Consider the following 17,804-nt stretch of genomic DNA (forward strand, 5'->3'; position numbering starts at 1 on the left):
AGAAACAGTAAGCGTACAAGAAGCCTTTTCAGCACCGGCTCTGTGCGTAATTTACCACCTGTTCGTATAAACTATAAATCTCTTTCCAGATCCTTTGCAGCATCATGATGTCTCAAGGTTCTTACTTGAATGGAGACGAACTGTGGCTCACTTACTTGTTGGAAGGTTTTCTCTGCAAATGCCGGCGCTGTTGATAAGAACATCGACCCCTCCTAAATTCTCTTTGATCCATTTGAAGGCCCGTAGAACATTCTCCTCGCAGCTGACGTCACATTGCAATGGATAGAGCCTACCCGGAGCGTCCTTCAGTTCTCGAGCCTGCAAGAAAAAAACGACAGATTTGTGGAATCTGCACGGGGCAGAAGAAAAAAAATCATTAGGAGATAGATCAAGTTTGCCATTTAACAAACTTGAATTCTACACAAGTGTGTGCCGTAATTACATGAAAAAAGAAGTTGTTGCCACTAAGGATGATAATATTCTTGTTTCCCCAGAACCTCGGAATTCGTGAACACAGGTAGCCTCACTTAACTTGATCATGTATGTGAAGAAACTTAACATAGTCATTCAGTGTTAAGCTTTCGCCACTAACTAATCGAATTAAAGCACCAAGCAGGTAACAACCAAAAACTTACATTTTCAGAATTCTTCTAAGAACTTATAGCAAATCAGTATGAGAAATAAACAATTTTTAGGACTTTAGTTGGTGTTCTGCTCGTTGTTGTAATTTACTTAGTGAACCTAAAACTAAAAAACCACCTCTTCAACTGTCAGTAACCACAATTCAGATAGGATACCGTCTACGTCAGGTGTGCCGTTCTATTGGAAGCCACATGGCCTGCTATTAACCTGTTGTGAAAATCTTCCGCATTAGACTAGAATTGACGGGAAGTAGGGCTGATGTGATTTGCGTTGTTAGATAGTTCGGTACCCAGTTTCTTTGAAGCTGACGTCGTAACATAATGTTGACCATTCTGCCGTTGCCTCAGCTAAATGTGGTTGATAATTGTCATGGTGAAGAAGGAATATTAAAGTGTGTACCAATTGTTGCTCCTGTCGGGCAATCTGAGCAGCGCGTTATTCAACGAAACGTGGATTTATGGAGTTCTTGCGATGTAGCAAGACATCTTAGGACGACCGGCACTATATAATTTGCAGTTTTTTCTCCAAGCAGCCCTCGCAACGGGCAAGAAAGTATTCATGGAATCGGTACATATCAAGAGTCCGCCGACTTGTTTCATATTGTATGATCTGTCAGAAAGGAGGTAACATAGGTGTTAGCCCGGATTTTTCTGTGGGTCCCAGACAGAAGCGGCTCATATTTATCTTTGCAAAGTACACAGCTTCTGCAAGGATGCCTCCTGTCGTCGAGCCCCCTGTGAACAACTGTTTGCCAGGCTTTCCAAAAGCAGTATCATTTGGACATGGTTGAGTCTCAAGTCGCTTGTATATATCGCTGCTTTGCTAACTTCATTATCTTGTACTGAATAACGAACGCGAACTGGAATATCTATTGCTTGACATCAAATTACCCCAGTTCAGGTATATTCATATAGGATATATGTATACCACGAACGTACAGTACAAGACTATGTACAGCCCGAGCATGTTGCTATGAACTGGAGCCAAGTGGACTGTCCAAAGCAGAAACTTCGTCAGTTCGGTGCAGGGCTTACCTGAAGGATCCACGAGCTACGGAGACTCGTACAGTTACCCCAGTGTCCACCAAAGACCAGAAGCGGCCAAGAGGGAAGAGAGGGCATGTGGAACACATTTTTGTCCGCAGCTCGTGGTCGTGCGGTAGCATTCTCGCTTCCCACGCCCGGGTTCCCGGGTTCGATTCCCGGCGGGGTCAGGGATTTTCTCTGCCTCGTGATGACTGGGTGTTGTGTGATGTCCTTAGGTTAGTTAGGTTTAAGTGATTCTAAGTTCTGGGGGACTGATGACCATAGATGTTAAGTCCCATAGTGCTCAGAGCCATTTGAACCATTTGAACACATTTTGTTGAGTGTGACTCGAAATTCCCCAAGATCTCCAGATAAAAATTCGTAATCTGAAAACCCAGTAACTGAAGCCGATGTAATATCAAATAGGGGACGTGAGGTTCCTGAAGTGTTAGTTGTCGTCTGCCGGAGCGAGAGCTTCAAATAACTCTCACATAACACTAGACACGCCGTTCAACAGTAAAGGGAATATGCATCGCAAAGTTGGGGCAGAAACTCTTCTCGTGGTTGGGCGAGCAAAATTATTAGGTTAGGCGAAATTCAAATAAAACGTAACTGCTAGTACACACAGACGAAAGTAATTAACGGTGGTCCAGTTAGCCTGATAACTGCATGCTTGAACATGATGCCAGAATTAGAAGCGCCGGTCGTAAAGTCATCCAACATAGCATAAATTGAATTACACGGATGTAGCTCAAATATACATTAGCAGAAAGGGGCTACTTTCATGCAGCTAATACAAACCAGGAAATTTTCGCTTACATTATCGACAGTAAGAACAAACAATCTTGTAAAGTAATATTAAATCCGTCATCAGATAACTGCTCCGAAAAACGAGTTTCAAAACAATCACGTGAGAGAAACACTTTAGCCCTGCTGACAACAAGAAAAGTAGAAGATCTGAATCCGCTGACTAAGAGACAGTGATTGGAGAACATGGATAGCGATGTTGGTCACCAAGAGAAAACATTTATAAACAAATCAAGGGAATCATTCGCAAATATTGGAACTGATAGACAGTTCTACCTAAAAGACGCAATAGAACACTTACAGCAAATTACAAAATCATAGACGAGTTGTGGATGATTTCAGACTTACTATAGATCTCTGTGTAGGTAATAAAAAGACGACGATGCCCGGTTTTGGTTAAATAGTAAGACTACATTTTGAAATCGGTGCAAATTAAATTTTGTTAAACTCTTGCTAAGGAACAAATACCGTATCTCTTACTACTGTCTCTGACTCAATTGCTATCCATGCTCTCGCACTGTTTTGCATGATACAGCCGTAGGTCTTCTCAATAGTAGACAGTTCTCGGCAAAGGTTACAGTATACTGATCACGTAAGCTTTACCGATTAAGATGTTTCGGTTTGGAGGAAATGATCGACTCAGTAATTCAAGTTGTAGTAATTGCACAGGTCACTCTTGTTTTCACATCATGCAGGGGCTCTTGACGTAATTGCTGAATACACTACTGGCCATTAAAATTGCTATACCAAGAAGAAATGCAGATGATAAAGAGGTATTCATTGGACAAATATATTATACTAGAAGTGACATGTGATTACATTTTCACGCAATTTGGGTGCATAGATCCTGAGAAATCAGTACCCAGAACAACCACCTCTGGCCCTAATAACGGCCTTGATACGCCTGGGCATTGAGTCAAACGGAGCGTGTACAGGTACAGCTGCCCATGCAGCTTCAACACGATACCACAGTTCATCAAGAGTAGTGACTGGCGTATTGTGAGGAGGCAGTTGCTCGGCCACCATTGACCAGACGTTTTCAATTGGTGAGAGATCTGGAGAACGTGCTGGCCTGGGCAGCAGTCGAACATTTTCTGTATCCAGAAATCCCTTACAGAACCTGCAATATGCGGTCGTGCATTATCCTGCTGAAATGTAGGGCTTCGCAGGGATCGAATGAAGGGTAGAGCCACGAAGAGTATCGATTTAATTAATTATTCAATCGATATTATGGAGTGAGGGAGTATTTCCACGACATCCACAGTTGCGGGTTTATCAGGTATCCAGTACTTCGTTCATATCAAACAAGGGAATAGTGTGGTACTCAACACACTCTGCCTACTTCTTCCCGAATGTCTTAATGTCTTTGTTTTATCTGCTACAGGCTTCCATAGCAGCGGAAGTGTGAGAACAAAGGTACATAGCCACTAACAGCGTCTCGTCTGCGTGAGTGTTGAGGGGGACAGGTGCGTTTGGAAGGGAGGAAGTGTGGGGAGGATATCTTGGTGTGTGTATTTGTATACGTTGGTACACACAGACAGGAAGTATTCTCTTGAGAGAGAGAGAAGGACAGGAAGTGAGCCTGGTATCTATCTGGGACAGATGCCACTACCCGATTCTTTGTCTGTAGAGCATTATCGCGATCCCGTAGCTGTGGCAGTTCCTGGCCAGTGGCGTGCGCTGTGCAGTGTGATAAGTCTGGCAGTCAGAGACATGATCAACAGTTTAGTTTCGCCAGATATGTTTAGGGCGATCTGTGACAGAGTAATTACGTGTGGTGAGTGTTCGATGACAGCATTCCTTGCATGATTGGAATAAAGAAGCACCACAATAATTTAAAATTTCCATACTGCCTCGTCAACCACAAATATTGAATAAACAATATTCCACACATTGCCTTGTCTAGCACAAATTGTTTAAACAATATTTCATATGTAGCAATCGATATCTCGCCAATTAGCTAATCAACTGAGTTTTTTCCTACTAATTTCGAGTATGGGGAGGGGAGGGAGAGTGAGGGAGGTGTGGCTAGAACATTCCCCAGATGGCATGGATTTAACCAGTTAATAAATTTAATTAGTCAATTAATTTGACGTCAAATGTGAGTTTCTATGGGCGAAGAGAATTCGTAGAGGGGCGAAGGAAGAGGCAGAGGAGAGGAATGTTGAGACGTCTTCTCAGAAGGGCAGAGTATCCTCAGGGGATCATAAATGAACCCCAAGGATGTCATAAATCAATTTAAAGAACAATATGTTAAGGCGAGGTGGAGGTGGAGGCGTTACATGAAAACTCTCTTAGCAGTATAATATGTTAACGTCATAAATCAATCAACTGCCACAATTTAATTAACTTGCATATCAATTTGGTGTGAAAAGTGAACCGGAACCATGGCTGCCGTATTACTGCTGTAACATCACCTGTTCACGCGCAGTATACTTCCTTCTGGTGTTTCACGTGGGTCTTATCTCTCCTATCAACACTCCAAATTTTACGTTGGATTTTGACACATTTGTTCCCTCCCTAGTTACAAGTCCACTCCAGTGTGCAGCACACGGTTATAATATGACGTAATGTTCAAGCAAACACTCTCCTGAAGTGTTAAATTGGTTCCAAGATCAATGAATCAGGCTGTGGGCAAGTCAATTTTGTATAACATCCTTTTTTCCAGGAGTTCTGAACCTATAAGGTATGCCGAGCTATGAAGTGTAGAAACTGTGATAGAACTACAGATTTGTAGGTGGATCGTGAGTCGTGACCTGCGACTGGATATTTCAGTGAGTAGAGTATTTACCAGTTAGGGGAAAGGTTCTTGGTTCGAGTCCTAGTCTGGTACAAAGGGCGTTTCAGATCATCACGTATTCTGTTGCAGACTAAAATTCTTTCTGGACGTCAGGAAGACACTGCAAAAGTCGTTAGCTGCCCTGAAAATGAACGCTGAAACTGCTTGGGGGTGGGGGGAGGGAGGCGAGATGGACGGCTGCTATACCCTATCCATGAGGTTCAGAAGTGCATGCATGCGTGTCTGAAAGGACAGTGTATCGTCCTTCTTATCACGACAGGCACTGCACTATCGAATTTATCTGCCAACGCTGGACAGTGACTTTCAATTAAACTTTCCTCCCCTGTACGGGAATTACATAATTTGTGTACGAGTACAGGTTGTGTTGCAGGAAAGACGACATATGGAAGTTTAGGCGAGGCCATGAGTTGTTCACGGATAGCGAAAGCAGTAAACGTGAATGCTCATATAAAGCTGGAAGTCCCGGTCTGAATCTCGGGTGGCCACAAATTCTCACTGACGTCATTCACTTAAGCTGATGGTTCTTCGTATTCGCAAATGTGAATAAATTTTATGTATTTCATAACGGCTGTAGTCGCCTCAATGCCTGCCATGCATGCATGTCCGAAAGCACATTGCATCGTTCTTCTTAACAACACACGCAGAGCAATTTCGTAAAACTGGAAAGGAAGTTACTCATCTAGGCTGAGGCACAAATTTCTTGTCACAGTCAATAGCTAAAATCCTGTGCTGATAGATCACACCTTTCATCGGAATCAAGAACCGAAAATTCAATTCCTCCTCTTTCTGTGCTCTGCTTCTCTTTGCATTGACTGCAGGAACAGTGTACAATACCATAGCTAGGACAGGTAAAGTGGGATATAAAAAATTACTTGTCCTTATTATGATCAGTTCTATATTGGCCAATCAGGCAGAGGGATAGCAATTTTGCTGGCAGAACATGAAATCAACAGTTGGTCGCAGAATGATTACCCCACATTCGCTGAACATGTACTGAGAAGACCCCAGCTACCAGTTATTGTCCCATTTCACTTAGCAGACTAAGGCCAGAAACTCAGTGTATTGGAAGCCCTGGAAATCAACATACATCTGGCCCACAATTATAATTTAATATGAAATGATGAAAGACCGCTCGATACTTCTCTTCCTCTAAACTTCTCTTAATCCTTTCAGCTTTCCATTCCATCTAACGCTGCCTAGTTTATTAACATTCTTCCAGTTTCCTGTATTTACTTTTATTTTATTGTAATCATGTAAGTACTTCATAAATTCTGTTGTTATAGTTGTCTAATTTATCTTTTACTCTGTTTCTGTCTCACTTTTCGTATGTAATACCTCCTCAAGCTACTTTTAGTTAGTCTTGACAAATACCAATTTTATTGGGGTTGTTAATTTGATGTAAATTGTATATACGCAGTCTGAAGCGACGAATGGAAGTTTGTACGTGCGTCTCTCCACTGTTCGAGTTTAGAGGCTGTGCCAAGTGGGCTGAGAAGTGAATGGGAGGTTGGTTGAGGATGGAGGCTTGCTGGGGTACGCCCTGCAGTGGTGCAAAGCCAGTCCGCCAGGGCGGTGTAGTGGTTAGCACGTCTGCCTAACTAACAGGACACTCGCGTTTGAATCCCGGCCTTGGTACAAATTTTCGTCCGTTACGTCTGTCTCCATACATACACAATACTCGTAGATGTTTCAGACTTGAAAAAAATTGTTTTGGAACGATGAAGTTTCATTTGATTGATATAAATTGTTACATAGGCAGTGTTCGTGAGTTTATTGTTAATGCTTTTCCTTGTTTGCTCATTTTGTATCTGTTCACTGTTAAAATTTTTACCTTTTTAATTGCGTTGCTACCGCACTGTCAAAGATGATATTTATTATGTGTTTTTGCCTCAGTCTAGATGAGTAACATCTTTTAGAATATTGTTTACAAATATTGTAACTCGTTAGATGATGATAGTGTTTTAAAGTCTAATGATGGCCTTCTACACCGGCCAACTAAATAAATTAATTCTGTAGAACATACACAACATTGTGTTTTTCATGCATTACATTGCACTACTAGGAAACGACAAGAAACAGTTAACAAAAGAGGCCACCGATTAACGTGAAGCTTACACTTTTCAGTTTTGGTATTTTAAAATATTTTTCGTGTTCGTGTTAATGTCGTCGTTCGTTCGTTATTTCTTGCTACTGAAAATTTCGCCATTTTAATAAGATCGTCGTTGTAACAACACGATCCAAGCCACATCGACAAGAACGAAAAGACACTTTGTCAACAAAACACATGAACGACATCTACAACTGAGACTTAGAAACAAAATCATCTGAAACATCAATTATGCAACACGCTGCATCACACTTAAAAGTTATTTATTGTTGGCGCCCGCTGTTCACTAGACAGCACATCTCTCACCTTACAACCTTAACCAAGACCTTGGGGCGCGCTACAGATCCGTCTGTCACCACAACCCAGCTAGCCACGTATTAAGTGGATTAAGGGCTGCCAAGACCCACCGTGGTTTAATATGAAAATTCGGAATGTTGCACTACGTTCAAAACAGAAACGGAACTGACGACAGGCAAAAGTTAGTAGAAATTCTTGCATCTGTAAGAAGAAGCAAGAAGCACACAAATTCCACCTCCATAAGTTAGCAGATCTTGACGAGGCCTAGAGAAAATTCTGGCCGTGCATAAAATCAGCAACTGAGTCGAAGGCTTCTCTCCAGTCACTCATCGAACAGTCCAGTCTGGTGTGACAACAGAAGACAGTAACGGAAACAGTAATTTTAATTTTGCGTTTAAAAAATCATTCACCGCGGAATATAGTACAGACGTCATCGGTTGACCGTCACACAAACCCCAGTACAGGAAACATAGTCATAGTCATCTCTGGTATAGATAAGCTTCTGAAAAAGCTGAAAAGAAATCAGTCGCCGGTCCGTCCGGAATGCGGTATTCGGTGTTACGGGGAGTACTCTTGGACAGTGGTCTGTTACCTAGCTCGCATAATCTCCCACCCACAGCGAAGTCTCAACTGAATGGAAAAAAAGCGCAGGTGACTCGTGCTTGTAAGAAGAGTAAATGAACGGATCCGTAACGCTATCGAGCAAAATAATAAATCACCTTTGGACAGAAAAGTTTCTGTCCACAAATCTGCACAGATTGAGAATGCACCGCTCGTGAAAAATTCAACTTGTCCTTTTCTTGTATGAAAACCTGCAAACCATTCATGAAAGGCAACAGGCAAATTCAACTTTTTTTAGATTTCCAGAATGCATTCCACGCAATGCTCTATTGTGTTTTAATGAAGGTCCGACAATATACAACACTACCTTGTACGTTGCTCCAGAGGGCAAATGAGACGAGGCTATTACCTGGAGTATGTCAGGGACGAGTGATGGAACCTATCTTATTCTCTATATATGGATAAACGATGTGATGGATAAAGCAACTGTTTGCTGACTACACTGCAGTGTAAGGGACAGTGTTTTCGTAGTGTGTGTTAGAGGCTACAGCATGAGTCGGAGATAATATCAATTAGGTATGATGAATGACAGCTTGCTAGAAATGTAGAAAAGTGTCAATTAATGCAGATGAGTAGGGATAACACTGCTGTCTTGTTCGGTACACTATTAGTGTTGTGCTGAAGGACACAGACACGGCGATTATACAGGCTGTAACAGGTGTAGTTGCGGATATTCTCATACAAAGGACCTTGATGTGTACACACATCAGCGTGCTGGTTGTTATTTCTCTGCTTGGAACAGTCTTCCCACAAACACACCAGAAACTTTACGACCTGAGGCTTACTGCATGATCATACTGCACCATTAAGAGTGTTATGCCTGTCAGTATACACTAAGCGTTTTGCGTCTACACGTCCACACTTCACACCTGAAAATATATGACTTGTACTGACTATGACTTTTAGTCTGCAGTGACATGAATAAAGATATAATATTGTTCAGTACGCTGTCCTCAGCCACCAGTAGAAATATCAGCACGTACTTAAAGCAAGTCCCTCTAACTAAGGGCTCACCTTCAGAGGACGTCATGTTTCCAAGTAGAGAGGGAATTAGCATATTTTATCAAAATATAAGAGGTATTAGAGGCAAAGTTAGTGAACTGCTTATAGATTATTTGTATATCGGAGCACCACTTAAATAATTTGACACTTCAGAGGCTTCCTTTACCAGGATACAGATTAGCTGGCTGTTTTTCATCCCTTTCGGGATGGGGGAGTGGCTATGTACGTAAAAAACAGAATTCCGTGTGAGTCCATAGACGTATCACAGCACTGCACTGAACACATATTTGAATGTTGAGGAGGGGCAGTTGAATTTAGTGACACTAAACTGCTAATTAATGTTGTTTGAGGTCCCCTGACTCTGACTTCAGATCATTTCTGCTCAAACTAGAGAGGGTTCCTGATTCACTTTGTAGGAAGTAGTAGAAATTAATTATATGTGGTGACTTCAATATAAATTTTCTAAATGATGGTGCCAGAAAAAGGATGTTGGTAGATCTTCTAAATTCATATGATCTGATACAGGCGGTGTTCTTTACAACTAGGGTGTAGGGAAACAGTGGCACAGCCATAGGCAATATTTTTATTCATTCTTCATTACTAGATGGGCATTCTGTTAGTAAAAGGGTGAATGGCTTTTTAGACCATGATGCACAGATTTTAACACTAAAAGGCTTTTGTACTCAAACAAACGTCACATATAATTACAAACTATGTAGGAACGTTAATCGAACAGCAATAGTCAGTTTCTTAAACGTCGTTAAGGAACAAGAGTTGCAGGATATTTACAGCGCTGATAACATAGATGACAAATATGATGCTTTGCTTAACACATTTCTCATGCTCTTTGAGATTTGCTTTCCATTAGAACGTTTTAAACTGGGTACTAGCAGTAAAAGTCAGCCCGCGTGGCTGACAAGTGGAATAAGGATATCATGTAGAACAAAGCGGGAATTATATCAAAATGCTAGAAGTAGTCACAATCAAGCTGCAGTAGCCAATTACAAACAGTACTGTAAGTTGCTTAAAAATGTTATTAGGAAGGCAAAAAGTATGTGTTATGCAAACAGAATAGCTAACTCACAGGATAAAATTAAAGCCATATGGTCAGTTGTGAGGTAAGTGTCTCATCAGCAGCATGAGGTCGACGATATAAAGTCAGTTCCTGGAAAAAATATTTCTCTTACTGATAAATCAGATGTATGTACAGTATTTAACAATCATTTTCTGAGCATCGCTGGTGAATTAAATAAAAATGAAATTGCTACAGGGAATCATATAACTTTCTTTGCAAATGCCTTTCCGAGACTGATGTCTGAAATACTCGTCTGTGATACAGAAAAGGGAGAGATTGAGTCAATAATTAAATCACTGAAGACTATGGACTCTATGGATACGATCGAGTGCCTGGCAGAATATTCAAGTACTGTGCTGCACATGTCAGCCCTGTATTTAGCCATATTTGTAACTTTCCCTTTAGGAATGGTCAGTTTCCTGAACGATTGAGTACTCAGTAGTAAAGCCGCTTTATAAAAAGGGGAAAGGGATAATGTAGACTATTTTAGACCTGTTTCTATGCCATCCGTGTTTGCCAAAGTGAATTAGGGAAGTTAATGACATAAGTTCATGGCTTGTAGTAAAAGAACTAACACTAAATCACAGTAAGAATCAATTTTTAATGTTTGTAACATGCAATTCAACAAAACCCGACGTTTTAATTTCAAAAAATGGGCATATGATTAGTGAAACTGAGCAGTTCAAATTTGTAGGTGTTCAGATAGATGGAAAGCCCACGTTCAGGATCTTGTTCAGAGACTTAATGCTGCCATTTTTACTATTCGAACGGTAACTGAAGTGAGTGATCGTTCGACACGAAAATTTGTCTACTTTGCTTATGTTCATTCGCTTATGCCGTATGGAATTACATTTTAGGGTAACTCTTCCCATTCCAAAAGGATAATTTTGGCTGAGGAACGGGCGGTTCGGGCAATAAGTGATGAAAGTTCACGAACCTTTTGTCGACGCCTGTTCCCGAGTCAGGGTATTTTGACATTGGCCTCTTAATATATATAGATATACTATTCCTTACTGTCATTTCTTCTTAACAATATTAGCTTATTTGATCGCGATTGTTTACGGACTGGCATTTTTCTGGTTAATAAACATTTGATTTTCATCTGCTATTACCTTTATGTTATAATTTCATGTACTGACCCATTCCATGCCCTTGGACATTTACTCCTCAGTTTGGTCCTGCGGAACTTGACGTGTGTATAAAATTAAAATAAATTGCACCTGTTACGCTCTGTATGTCTACGTGTAACACTGCAAAGTCATATTAAATGAAACGGGCAACTAGTGTCGGCAGTAGGGAAGGCGATTTATCTATTTAAATTTGTTGGAAGAATTCTGATTAAAATTTAGCTCAGCTGCAGTATTTTGGATCACCATAAGTACGGATTAAAGGAAGATGTCGAAGAAATTCAGAGACGGTCTGCCTGATTTGTTACTACACGCTCGAGCAACAGGCGGGTATCACCAAGATGCTTCGTGAAAATAAATGGGAATCCACGGAGGGACGACGCTTTCATTACGGTTAACAGTACTGAGAAAATCTGGACTCTATTGAAGGATTTCACTCATGTGCATATAGAGGCCAAACACAACATTATGGTAAGTCTTGGTTTGTTTGTTTACCGACATTAGATAGGGAGTTTTGAGTCTCTGTGAATATGACAAGTTCAGGGAATAGTGTTTAGAGTGTTACAGTCCTACAGTCGGACTCACTTGTTAGCAGCAAGAACTGTTAATACATTTTGGAAGAAACAACATCCCGTTTGTGGAGACGGTGATGAGCACTCGTCCATCAAATGCCGCTCATATGTATGAAACCACATACATTGTTATAGCACATTAATAAGCTCACAAGTAAACCAAGTGAAAAAATAGCACTTGTTTCAGGTCTTACTGTAACCTTTCGTATTGTCCATAGCAGCATTGGTGATGCACAAGTGGTCGAGGGGTATCGTCTTTGATTATTGATTTGATTGACGCCTTCGGTCCCAAGTTCGAAACACGAAACTACTTAAATATTGATTAATAACCAGCATTGGCGGACGAAGACTTCCGACATAAAAATCATCCTCTTTCTGCCAACGACCTTGTCAAAGAGGGCGATGGAGCGGACGGAGGTTAAGGCCACTCTCTTGTCCTCGGTTTAGGAAACTGCCCCTAAGGGCGGGAGAATCAACAATATCAAACGTCCAAGGTCATGGAACGTGTCAGTACATGAAATTACAACATAAAAGTAATAACAGATAAAGATAAAATGTTTATGAACCAGAAAAAAGTCAGCCCATAAGTTTAAGTAAACGCAATCAACAATGCAGAAGGCAATGGAAATCACTGCATTAAAGAAACATAACCTGTACCCCCAAGATATGTAGCCTGTAACTGAAAAAGTTTCATGATTGGTCAAAGATTCCGGAATAGTCCCCCATTCGGATCTCTGGGAGGGGACTGCGAAAGGGGAGGTGACCATGACAAAAAGGTTAGATAACCAACGAAAGGATAGCGTTCTACGAGTCGGGACGTGGATTTGTCAGGAGTTTGAACGTGGTCGGGAAGCTAGAAAATCTGAAAAGAGAAATTCAAAGGCTCATGATAGGCATAGTACAGGTCAGTGAAGTGGAATGGAAAGACGACAGGGAATTATGGTCAGATGAGTGTAGGGTAATATCGACAGCAGCAATAAATGGTGTAGCGGGAGTAGGATTCATTAAAAATAGAAGGAAGGGCAGAGAGTGTGTTACTGTGAACAGTTCTCTGATAGTGTTGTTTCTATCAGAATCGACAGCAAACCAACACCAACAATAGTTCATGTGTAAATGTCGACGCCGCAAACTGAATATTAAGAGACAAAGAAAGTATATGAGGATAATGAGCGGGTAATACAGCACGAATAGGGAGATAAACATCTAATAGTAATCGGGATCTGGAGTACAGTTGTAAGGGAAGGAGAATATTGGTGTCAGACAAGGAATGAGAGAGAAGAAAGACTGATTCAGTTCTGTAATAAATTTCAGCTAGTAATAGTGAATACTCTGTACAAGAATCGCAAGAGGACGAGGTATACTTGGAAAAGTCTGGCTGATACGGCATTGTTTCACTTAGATTACGTCATACACATGCAGAGATTCCGAAATCAGATACTCGATTGTAAGGCGTACCCAGGAGCAGATCAGAATGCAGTAGTGATGAAGAGCAGGCTGAAGTGTAAGAGATTAGTCAGGAAGAATCAATACGCAAAGAAGTGGGATACGCAAGTTCGAAATTCTGAGAAAAATAGGTGTAAGCTGTAGGGAGAGACGGGTCATACACTGTATGTACAAGAGCCAGGAGGGAATAATAAGAGTGGACGACCAGGAACCAAGTGCTCAGATTAAGAAGGGTGTAAGACAGGAATGCAGTCTTTCGACCCTACTGTACCATCGAAGAAGCAATGAGGGAAAAAAAAGAAATGTTCAGGAGAGGGATTAAAATTCATGTTGGAAGGATATCAATGATACCATTCACTGATGACATTGCTATCCTGAGTGAAAGCGAAGAATAACTACATGATCTCCTGAACTGAATGAACAGTCTAATGAGTACAGAATATGGATTGAGAGTAAATCTAAGAAAGACGAAAGTAATGAGATGTAGCAGAAATGAGAACAGTGAGAATGTTAACGTCAGGACCGATTACGAAGTAGATGAAGTAGGTGGATTCTGCTTCCTAGGCAAGAACATAACTTGTGTCGGACGGGACAAGGTGGACATCAAAAGCAGACTAGCACCGGTAAAAAGGGCCTTAATTTGTGGAAGGAATTTCTGAGAAAGTACATTTGGAGCACAACATTGTGTGGTAGTAAAGAATGGGCTGTGAGAAACCTGGAACCGAAGAGAAGTATTTGAGATCTGGTGCTACAGACGAATGTTGAAAATTAGATTGAATGGTAAGGTAATAAAGAGGGGTTTCTGGACAGAATCGGAGAGGAAAGTAATATATTCACATGGAGTAGGGACAGCAAGATAGGACATCTGTTTAAGACATCAGGGAATGACTTCCATGGTACTACAGGCAGATGTAAAGGGGACAAACTGTAGACAGATATGGAAACACATTCAGCAAATAATTGAAGACGTCAGTTGCAAGTGCTACTCTGAGATAAAGAGTTTGGCACAGGAGAGGAATTCGTGGCGGGCGCATCAAACCAGTCAGAAGACTGATGACTCAAAAAAAGTAGCATCTCAGGATGGGCTTTGAAGACTAAAAACCAGTTACGATTGTGTCATAAAAAAGTGACTCATCTAAAAATAGAAAAAAGTAATATCTTACTCTTAATACATCACATTCATTACTCTATTGCTCTGAAACCCATGCTGTTTCTGTGGCAGTTATCTAAATAACACTTCGAACTGAAGTACTGGCACAATTTTTTGAACCTGTCCAGTTTTCAGATGCTGTACCGAGGCTGGTGGTTAGTTAACTAGCTGGACCCTGTCGATCCTCTTGTCGAGGCCGACGACCTCGAGCCCCCTCCTGAGCAGCGCCCGTGCGGTGGCGGCGCCGATGCCGGAGTTGGCGCCCGTCGCCAGGGCGACGCGACCTGCGTACCGCTCCATCCTGACGGCAAGTGGCGCGCCTCAGCGGCTGTTCGCCTCCAGAGGACAGGCGGCCCGCGTAGCTCCGGCAGGGCAGCCCGTTATCGCCCGATCGCAGTCCATACTCCTCTCCGCCAGCGGGCAAACAGATCTGTCTCTCCGATGGACGACTTCAGTGCAACGCCTTAACGAGTAGCTTCTAGAACCTGGAACAGGTACAAGAGCAGTTTTTGCCTTATTCAAAACGACATTCGGTTCGACCGCAGCTGTATGTAAATAAATAAAAACGTAGCAGCATTTGTTCCAAACAATTTGTTTGCAGACGACAGTTTTGTTAAGCTACATAACGTCGACGGAGTGAACTCCACATTTGAAATGAAGGTATTGTTCTACGAGAGTTCAATAAATAATATAACACATTTTTTCTCTGTCCCTTTCTGTTGAAAACATGAAGATTTGTTGGCAGACATCGTGGAATACGATGCGTCAGCTTCTGTAGTTTTATGAAGCTTCGATATGTGGCGGCTCTATACATAGCCTTCAAAATGGCATCAGTAATGCAGGTGCGTTCAAAGAGCGGAGTGCTGTCATTATTTTCCTTTTGGTGGAAACCTCACCGATGTCCCACGTGCCGGTTCGCTGCACACGTTTGTGACTCTTGCACTTTTGGGACGTGTGTACGTTTTCATTCGAGGTGAGTGACGGATCACAGACAGACACGTCGCTGCAGTGCTGGACATCTCTCTTCGTAGTGTGGACACTTTGATGTACCCCTCATAACGTAATGACCAACTCTGAAGTTTACTCTGGTGCACTCATTAAACTGAAGGAACGACTTCAGTATGGTCGTTGCCACAAAAATGAAAATGACTGTCTCCCTCTCCATAACAACACAACACCTCACACATGTCTGCTTATCGAAGAGCAGCTTACAAAACTCCACTCATCATTCACCCTTTAGGCTGGATCTCTCACATTCCGAGGTCCATCTCTCCAGTCCAATGAATAATGCACTCCGCAAGAACCAGTGCATGGATGATGGGAAGGTTATTGACGTTAGCTCCGACGTCGACCAGTAGGTGGTACCATGCGGGCATAGAGGCCAGCGTGGTAGGGATGGGTAAGGCCCTCTCATTGTGCGAGGATTATGCTAAAAAGTAGAGTTTCGTATCCAAATGAGAGGGAAACAGTGGTGTCACCGCCAGACACCACACTTGCTAGGTGGTAGCATTTAAATCGGCCGCGGTACGGTAGTATACGTCGGACCCACGTGTCGCTACTGTCAGTGATAGCAGACCGAGCGCCACCACATGGCAGGTGTAGAGAGACGTCCTGGCACTCGCCCCAGTTGTACAGCCTACTTTGCCAGAGACGGATCACTAACAAATACGCTCTCATTAGCCGAGACGATAATTAGCATAGCCTTCAGCTACGTCATTTGCTACGACCTAGCAAGGCGCCATTAACAGTTTATATTGAGATTGTTATATATATTGTGATGCCTGTACCGTCAGACCAATGTTCACCAATTATGGAGTAAAGTTAAGTATTACATCAACTACGTACTTTATTTGCTACTATTAATTCCCTTAACTGTTCCAGACCTCACGCCAATCTGCGTGAGCTTAAAAGCGTGCATTTCGGCCTCCTCTAGCTACACGGTGTTGGCTCTTCTGCCAACACTTCATATGGCGACGAGGATGGGATTGTGTTCGTATTGTTAGATTGATTTCATTGTGTCATGGCTTCGCCACCATCTCCAGATGTACTGTCCGAATTTTAACGCTTGCAGAATCAGCAGACGCAGGCCTTATTGGATGCCCTAGGACAGCTCGTCCAGGGTCAACGTGCAATGCAAAACGATGCGGCAGCCGCCGCTCCACCGCTCACGCAGCCACAACACGCAGTTGCACCACCTTTTCGTCCTTTTGATGCGGCACTGGAAAGCTGGACGGAGTGGTCACGCCAATTTGGATTCCATCTCGCCACCTACAGAATTCAAGGTAACGAGCGGCAGCCTTTTTTGTTAGCATCCGTCGGGGTGCACACGTACTGTGTGATAGTGAAATTATTTCCCTGACGCGACGTAGCAACTCTGTCCTACGAAGAAATTTTGTCTGCATTAGATGCATATTTCAAAGAATCAGTCAATGTAGTTGCAAAAAGGTATACTTTCTTTCGTACAAAACGTACGGCCGGTCAGACTAATAGGGAGTGGGTTGCAACTTTGCAAGGCCTTACTAGGGATTGTGCTTTTGAGTGTGAATGTGGACTCCCTCATTCAGATACTATGGTGCGTGATGCGATTGCACAGAATGTTTCTGATGTTCGTATACGGGAACAGATTTTGAAACTAGTCAATTCCGCCCTTCAACAAGTGATAGACATATTGGATAGGCAGGACACACTTGACTTAGCTGGCGAAGTTTCAAATGACTCGTGAGCAGTGTGTCACATTAACCGGCCCGCCAGGCGAGCTGCATGGAACAGTAAACAGCCCTCGCGCCCGTCCATGCAGCTGTCGCCAAGCTCTCCTCTAAGTGTGCCGCGCAAGCACGCAAACACAGTGCTAAAATCATGCCCGCGGTGTGATACTAGACATTCGCGTGAGAATTGCCCGTCCCGCCAAGCTATTTGCTTTTTCTGTAATAAAAAAGGACATGTTCAGTGTGTTTGCCAGAAAAAGCTCAGATCGGACACTAACAACCATTCCAGGCCCTCTGCTTCGCGCCGGAATCAGAATCGAACCACGAATACTCAGGCTTGTGAACCTTCGCCCATGGACATTCATGTAGTTAATTCCACTCCGCCCAGTGCCACTTTCTCTAACAGTGACTGTGTTCGTCCCACAACTAGT

At 42.4% G+C, this 17,804-nt stretch overlaps 1 protein-coding gene across 1 annotated transcript in view; it reads right to left on the bottom strand.

The window, feature by feature from the left end:
- The window catches only part of LOC126235617 (dehydrogenase/reductase SDR family member 11-like), a 140,463-nt gene extending 125,495 nt beyond the window's left edge, over positions 1-14,968 (bottom strand). The window contains exons 1-2 of the mRNA XM_049944328.1: positions 14,834-14,968; positions 156-318 (exon numbers count right to left, since the gene is read on the bottom strand). Coding sequence (XP_049800285.1) covers positions 156-318; positions 14,834-14,968 — 298 coding nt within the window. The remainder of the gene's footprint in view (positions 1-155; positions 319-14,833) is intronic.
- Positions 14,969-17,804: the final 2,836 nt, after the last annotated feature.

This window comes from Schistocerca nitens, chromosome 2 (assembly GCF_023898315.1).
Source record: "Schistocerca nitens isolate TAMUIC-IGC-003100 chromosome 2, iqSchNite1.1, whole genome shotgun sequence".
NCBI classification, from domain to species: domain Eukaryota; kingdom Metazoa; phylum Arthropoda; class Insecta; order Orthoptera; family Acrididae; genus Schistocerca; species Schistocerca nitens.